Source organism: Belonocnema kinseyi, chromosome 10 (assembly GCF_010883055.1).
Source record: "Belonocnema kinseyi isolate 2016_QV_RU_SX_M_011 chromosome 10, B_treatae_v1, whole genome shotgun sequence".
Classification (NCBI taxonomy): domain Eukaryota; kingdom Metazoa; phylum Arthropoda; class Insecta; order Hymenoptera; family Cynipidae; genus Belonocnema; species Belonocnema kinseyi.
In genome coordinates, this window is record NC_046666.1 from 68,592,898 (window position 1) to 68,600,815 (window position 7,918).

The 7,918-nt window shown below is 32.4% G+C and overlaps 1 protein-coding gene across 1 annotated transcript in view; it reads right to left on the minus strand.

Annotated features, from left to right (window-relative positions):
• Nucleotides 1-7,055, minus strand: part of LOC117181185 — an 11,499-nt gene extending 4,444 nt beyond the window's left edge. Inside the window, exons 1-3 of the mRNA XM_033373753.1 lie at nt 6,983-7,055; nt 6,698-6,828; nt 6,414-6,471 (exon numbers count right to left, since the gene is read on the minus strand). Coding sequence (XP_033229644.1) covers nt 6,414-6,471; nt 6,698-6,828; nt 6,983-7,046 — 253 coding nt within the window. The 5' untranslated portion in view covers nt 7,047-7,055. The remainder of the gene's footprint in view (nt 1-6,413; nt 6,472-6,697; nt 6,829-6,982) is intronic.
• Nucleotides 7,056-7,918: the final 863 nt, after the last annotated feature.

Below are 7,918 nucleotides of genomic sequence, written 5' to 3' on the forward strand. Positions count from 1 at the left end.
AATGAACGTGTTATTTACTTAAATAGCACGAGAATTCTGGATCAATCTGAAAAATCTCTATCCCTTCCACACACTACTCCTTTCCCCTACCGAGTGAGTCACACCCACCCTGAAAGGGAAATGGCTTAATGGTGTAATAATGATTTTCGGAAATTTAACCTTTCGGTAAAATATTTTCGGTGTTTTAAATCTTCGCTATAATGATTTTTCGGTATAATGACTCTTCGGTATAACGGTTTTCTATACCTTAAAAATTCTGAAAATTGGTTTTCGGCTATTTGAATTTTCGTATTTTTCACTTTCGATATTTTAACTTTCGTTACCTCGATTTTCGCAATACTGGTTTTCGATACTTTGAACATTCGGAAAAGTGATCTACACTCCAGAAAAGTCACATATCTGAAAGGAAGACACTATCGTAAAACCTGTTTTTTCGGATTCAGGAGGTCTCAAAACGTGGAGATTTAAAAAATTTCGTAATAGTGGTGCACAGTAAAAAAAAAAGGATTCATTTTGTTGCAAAGCATTTTGCTCCAACGATCATTTGACACTCGAGATCATAATGATGTGTCGATTTGAATCAATTTCATCTTATTTTTTGTTCATTTGTCAGACTAAACAAAATTACCGCCAATTCTTGGTTATAACGACATAAACTAAAAATTATATCTAACTGTACGCAAGTGAAAACCATACTTAACAGGTGATATTTTCTAATATCAGATTTCGTTATTTTTAAAACTTTTTAAGTACACTGCACAATAAGAAACCATAAAAAGCTTGCATATGAGCTAAAGTACTCTAAAAACTTTACCCATCTTGTTTTGACTTCATACATGATCCCGAATCAGATCATTATGATCTCAAAAGTCGATCATTATCTCCGGCCAATCAAAATGCTCTTTAATTCGGTATCATTTTCGTTGCATATCAAGATGATATTGATTTCGGTCTCATTTTGAACACTTTTTTTACTGTGTGAAATGATAAAGTCATTAACGTAAATATGCAAGCATATTTCAGAAAGTTAAACATTACAGACTTTAGCGGTGACAAGGGATATAGACTATAAATTAATATAGGGACAAAAACAGGAAACTAAAACTACTAGTTGAAGAAAGTAAAGTAAAATCGAAGCGGAAGAAGAAAAGAACATGAAAATCGATTTTGAAAGAAGCAAGAAACTGTTTTGGAAACTGATCACGATGATAATGAAAGAAAGTAGTAGTAAAGAGCTAGTTGGCATTAGAAATAGCAAGGGTGAAATGGAAAATGATACAGAAGGGATGTAAGACGCTTTGAGAGACTCCTTCAATGCGAGGTACAGCTATGGGTCTGCACAACTGCGACATAGAACACGATACGTTGGAAAACCCGGTTGAAAGAATCTATGCCTCTGATGTTGGGGATGTAATTTAGAAGTTAAAGAATATTAAGGCTGCTGGTGTAGGCCGCATAAAGATGGAATGCTTATATACGGTGGCGACCCTATACCTCACAGATTGTGCGAGATAATAAATTTATGTGTACGTGATGGAACAGGCATTACTATTTTGCGTTTTGGTGAGTTAAATTGACTTTTCAGAAGAGTAGGATGAACAATTTCAAATAATGAGATGCACTGCACCACTGAGTAACCGTTTATTTCCGCGCACACGAGAGAGAGGGGAGGGAGATAGAGAGTTGTTACTATTTCATGTAGGAAGCCTCAGTTCTGCGAAAACAAAGATATTGCGAAGAGTGACATTGCCGGCATTGGATTGTAACGCATACATATATATGTACATATGTATTGCATGCATTCTACACACGATTTATAAATAGATTAGCTCCAAAATTTCGACAACAAAAATTATGTAAAGGGTCGATCGATTTGAGATATCGATTTGAAGAGGCTGAATTAGAATAAAAACTGCTTGATTCAAAAAAATTATTGGGTTCCGAGAAGTTGAAAATTAAAGATCTCGATATCGCAGTAGTATGATAGATTTTGTTGTTGACTTCTTTTCAGAAATTAAGGTGAAATTATTTACACTAAATTGAAAGAACTCTTAGAATATTCATAAGCAAACACTGCAGATTGGAACGAATGATGAATTTGGTGTCTACTTACAATTTTTTTTAAGATTGATCAGTTACCTATTTCATCATGAATAATTTTATACAAAATAAGCATGAAAAAGATTCACCATTAATAAGCATATTTCCAAACTACCTCGCTTTTCGCATGATCATAAAATTCCATAGTAGAAACAATTTAAAAAATTATTTTTCATATATAATTCTTCAGAATATTTGCAAATTTTGAAAATTTTATACCAAACAAAAAGCTGTATTGCATTATAAAGTAGGATTTATTCTCTATTTTTATAAGAATGATCTTAAGTAATATTATGATAAAAGAGAAAACATTATAAAATAATTTCCGACAATTTCAATTAGTAAAATGTCAGTGGCGTAACTACTGTGACACAAAACCCCGCTTTGTCGCCGGGTGAAGGTGGAAGAGGTCTCGTGAATTGGGATTGAAAACTGTTACACTGCAACATTGTTGTCTTAGTGATAAGTAAGTTATAAATCGGTCTTCTTCTTTAATTTAAAATGGACCTCCTAAAAAATTTTGCTGGGGGGCCTACACGTTTCTAGTTAAGTCACTGAACTTATTTATTCACCATTTTAAATAGTAAGGTTAACAACCTCGCGCATTGCTTATTGCAGTGTGAAAAAGGAGATCTAATTCACTTGCAAAAGTAAAACTCAAAATTCTTTGCTTACTACCCGCGAGAAAAAAGTTTGCATGGCTCAAGCATGGCAAGACACTTGGAAATATCCGGCTAAAGCATGGGTCACGGCTGAATGGCAGCATGGCGCAAGCCTTGCTCCTGTCCGTTTCCCATGCTTAGGACACGCTAACCACAAATGAATATTCTTAAGAACATGTTTGATCGTTTCGAGAAGCGCGCAATGTAACTCATTGGTTTAGCTAAACATATTACTGACTACTTTCTGATGCGTGATTCTTATAGTGACATCGCTTTTGTCGCTAAAGTTACTAGGATTGGTTTTATTCGCTGATCTTGAGCGCTTAGCGTTCAATCCTCTTGTGAAGGGTAGAATGTTATTATCGGTATGTGCGATCTAGTTACTAATGTTACTTTGGGTACCATTTCTGCCTTTAAAGAATTGATTAATTAGTCAAGTTAAAATCTTGGGCGCTTAGCTTTTGATTGTTTTGAGAAGCGCGCTATACGAGTCAACGGTGTAGGCGAAAATATGACAGACCACGATCTGAACCGTGATTTCTATGTTGACATCGCTTTTGTAACAAAATCTGTTGTGATTCGTTTTATTCACTGATCTTGAGCGCTTAGCGCCGCATAGCGCTAAAACAGTCCATTTTTGTTACGGATATTTCATTTGGCACTTATAACTTTAAAAATTACAAAGTTTCAGCAGAATCCACCGAAAGCCATTTTCCCATACATTTAGTGCGGGGTCCTTTTGAAAAAGTTCTCGTAGAATTTGTGCCAAACTACCTGAGGTGCGACCCGGTTCACCCGGGTCACCGACTGACAATTTATAATTGTTTTTATTATTCACTAAATTTAAATTTTCAAAAAGTTCTCATAGAATACGTATTATACTATCTGGTTCTCGATCTGGTGCACCCGGATCGTCGACTTACAACTTTTAGTCATTTTAGCTGTTGGAACAATCTAAATGTTGAAAAAGTTCTCGTATAATACGTAATAAGATACCTGGGACGCGACCTGGTGCATCCGGGTCATCGAATCACCATTAGGAATTGTTTTCATTATTGACGAAATTTAAATTTTTAAAAAGTTCTCGTAGAAAACGTTTTGAACTACTTCGTGTTCGACCTGGAGCACCCGGATCGTCGACACATAATTTTGAGTAATTTGGGCTGTTGAAACAATCTAAATTTTGAGAAAGTCCGCGTAGAATACGTGCAGAGATACCTGGGGCGCGACCTGGTGCACCCGTGTCGTCGACTGACCATTTGGAATTGTTTTAATTATTCACCAAATTTAAGTTCTTAAAAAGTTCTCATAGAATATGTGCTACACTACCTGGTGCGCGAACCGGTGCACGCGGGTAGCGAACTTATCATTTACAGACGTGTCGGTTATTGGCAAACCTAATAATTTCATTTTTAACGCAGGCTAATTTTCTCTGACACTTACATGTTCTGAAGAATATGCATTTGTGATTAACTTGTCCTAAGCATGGGAAACGGACAGGAGCAAGGCTTGCGCCATGCTGCCATTCAGCCGTAAACCATGCTTTAGCCAGATATTTCCAAGTGTGTTCCTATGCTTGAGCCATGCAAACTTTTTTCACGCGGGTATATAAATTAGTTAATCATACAGCTTACATGTTGAACTGTATTATTTCATATAGTTATTGACGCTGCTGGTTCTAGTAATCTTTTCTTTTACAATTTCAAGTAGAAATTCTGACTTTAAGTTTTGTGTATTTTGCGATCACTATTTCATTCGCTATCAAAAACGATTTAAGTTGTTTCTTGTACAATGCGAACAATGCGAACAAGGAAACTTCAAGTTAACCATGCATGAAAGTGAATCTAAATACCCACTTTTTTCCGTACAATAGGCAAAGACAGTATCTTAAAAAATATGATGTAGAGGAAAAACTGTTTGACAAAGTTTAAAAAATTGTGTAAAAATGATTTGGGCATGCTGAGAGAATGAAAAAAGAATGTCTGACGAAACAAATATATTTAGGTTAAGTAAATGGTAGCGTCTCTAGAGGCAAATCGAGGAAAGAATTGTGGGATTGTGTAAATGAGACAAAAAGTAAAAAAATAAATAAAAAGTCATGGTAACACAAGAACTTTTATGAAGAAAAATAGTTTATAAGAAATGCATGATGAAGAAAAATATTTCAAACATCGTATTAAATTAATCTGTAACATCCTTATATCATTAGGCAGTTGACCTAGTCCCTGACTGGTGATGAAAAACAGGTTTAACCAAAAAAAAAACAACAACAAAGAAACATCAAGAAACAATAAATACCTTGACTAAGGTTAACAAATTTCGAAATTATAAGTTAGACTCGCGAGAAATAATAGGTATAAACTCATTGTGGATTTCTACCAGCGATAAATATGTAGTTGAAATTATCAGCATCTAAATCATTTTCATTGTGTTTTAAAAATACGCAGGTGCTTAAAATTGCTTACTGAATAAAGAATAATCACGTGGTATATTAATTAAACAATTAAGAAATTTAAAAAATGTAGAAATGCTATTCCAATTGATATGCATAAAATTATTCTGTTGTAAATAAGATAAATATGAACTCTTTGAAATGAAAGAAAAAACAGCTTTTGTACATGTTTAATAAATTTTTTTACAATTTCCCTTAAACTTTGTTACCGTGCTAAACGGTGATAATTATACTAAATTTATTTTAAAATCTTCCATAAAATATGCGTGAAAATTTTCTTACTTTTCACTCCATGCGGAGAACTACTAATTTCTTTGTCAAAATATATTAGTTTATTTAGGACTGTATGTATTGATTGAAAATTTAAAAAAGGATATATAAATGACTATAACTTGAAAATTAGAATAGTCTAATCAAATAACGCGATTATATAACATTTACGACAATATTTGAATAATAAGATGGTCTTATTATTGTGTAACTTTCTGTAAATATATTATAACCATCAAACATTATGCAATTCAAATGATTGCTTTGAAATGAAAAACATCAATTATTTACAAACTTAGTCGATTTTACCTCACTTTAAATGTGTTAAAAACAATATCACAATAGTACCATAAAATCCAATTAAAAGAAAAATATATTTTTTAAACTATTCTAATAGTGATCAACTCTCATTGCGATTAGTAAGGATGTTTTATAAAATATAAATAATTTAAAAAATAGACAGAAAATAATATCTCGTTTTTTATTATTTAATTAAGTTATTAAACGATATATATGGATAGAGAAAACTTGATCGTAATTTAAATAACTAATAAGCTTTTAAAGATTTCAGTTTATATGTATTAATTTTGATGTGTAATATAGGTAATACAGAATAAAAACGCAAGAGGGTTTCAATCTTTTTTGTTATTTTATTGTCAGCTTAAACATGAAATCACAGTAAACAACAATATTTTGAAGGACCCAGCACCAAATTTATATTTGGTCCTAGTGGACTTAGTTCAGTTTCTTATAACTTGTAGTTCAAATAAGAATAAAATAAATTCCCCAATTGGGAAATTATCATGTGCTTTGGTCCTTAGGAATGATTTTCTTTTAAATCGTCTTTTCTTCATTTTTTGATGTTTTCTTATGATTTTTTTCATTCTTGGAATTTTTCTTGCAGTCTCTGTATAAAACGCATTTAAAACCAGCCTCGTCGTCCATCATATAGCCAGCGTCGCACCAGCATGGAGGTGGACCACATTCCTTCGAAAACAAATAGAATAAATTAATTCTGTAAAATTATAAATCTCAAAAACGATTTGAAATCAAAGTTTTCTAATATTTTATGTTTCTCGAAAAATATGTATGCGTTTCTTAAATCAAATTTCTTGACTTCACAGTTTCATTTTAATTGATTCGTCGATTCCCTATTAAGATAGTTTTTCTTGTTAAATCATGTGTTTAAATAATTATTTTTTGACAGACTTACAGCAGAACAAGCATCGGAATTGGCTTCATTGCCGTAATTGCTACACGTGTTCCAGCACGCTGGTCCACAACGTGAATTCAGTCCATTTATTCCACATACAGGATCTGGCTTTCGAGGATGTTTTAATGGCCCTTTTATATTTCAGAATTTATTTAATTAAACTAAGAAATTAATTCGTATAATATAAGAGTTTAATGAATTTTGAAATATACAAAGTATAATAGATCTGAATTTAAAAAATAAATATTGCAAATTTTTGTATTTCTGTATAAATTATCTACTTACTCATGTAACTTTCTGCGACCGTTGTGACTGAAACAAATAATAGAAGAGCAAAAATGGTAAACATTTTAGTAGCTTCCTCAAAATTTCAAATACAACTGATATGTCTTGTAGAGCTATCCGTTTTTATATTGACCTTGACGAGCTCCGAGCGCTGGCAAACCTTTTTATTTGCTTTACTTTGACGCGTTTTATTATATTTGTAGGGAGTTAAACTTCTAGTAAAATAATTGCTTGCGTTGAATCCCATCGAAAAACTGGAAACATCGATGGATTCGTCTCCGAAATATCTCGATTTTTGATTGATGAAATAATTTAAAGCAAATTATTTTTGTTTTGTACCGGTAAATAAATTCAGTTATTCAGTTTGTGGCCAATACCAGTACTGGTATTAGCCACAAACTAAATAATTGTATCTCGATTTTTATTTAACTGAAAAATAATTTTTTAATCGAATAATTCTTGTTAACATTTTTAAAACTTTTTACAACATTTTGCGAACCTATGCAATCGTACGATGCTATAAGAAATCGATAACCATAAAAATGTCTTCTTTAAACTTATGAAGTTATATAAAAACGTTGTTAAAAATTTGTCTACCTCATTCAACATAAGCGTACATGTGCATTGAGAAATCTGTAAAGCATGACAAACTAAAGGTCCGATCGAAGAACCGAAAACGCCTTCAGATTCGTATGAGAAATATCTAAATGTACCTTTTTTAAACAATTACGTCATTTGTTAAAATACTGAAATTCGTATGAACAAACAAAAAATCCAATCGAAACAATTACCTATAATTATTTAAAAATTTCAAACTTAGCAAAATATTATAAGCAAACTAGGGGCCCGATCGAAAAACCGAAAACATTCTGGATTCGTTTACGAAATATCTTAATGCAACCCTGTTTTTTAACAATTAAACTGTTTATAATTCTC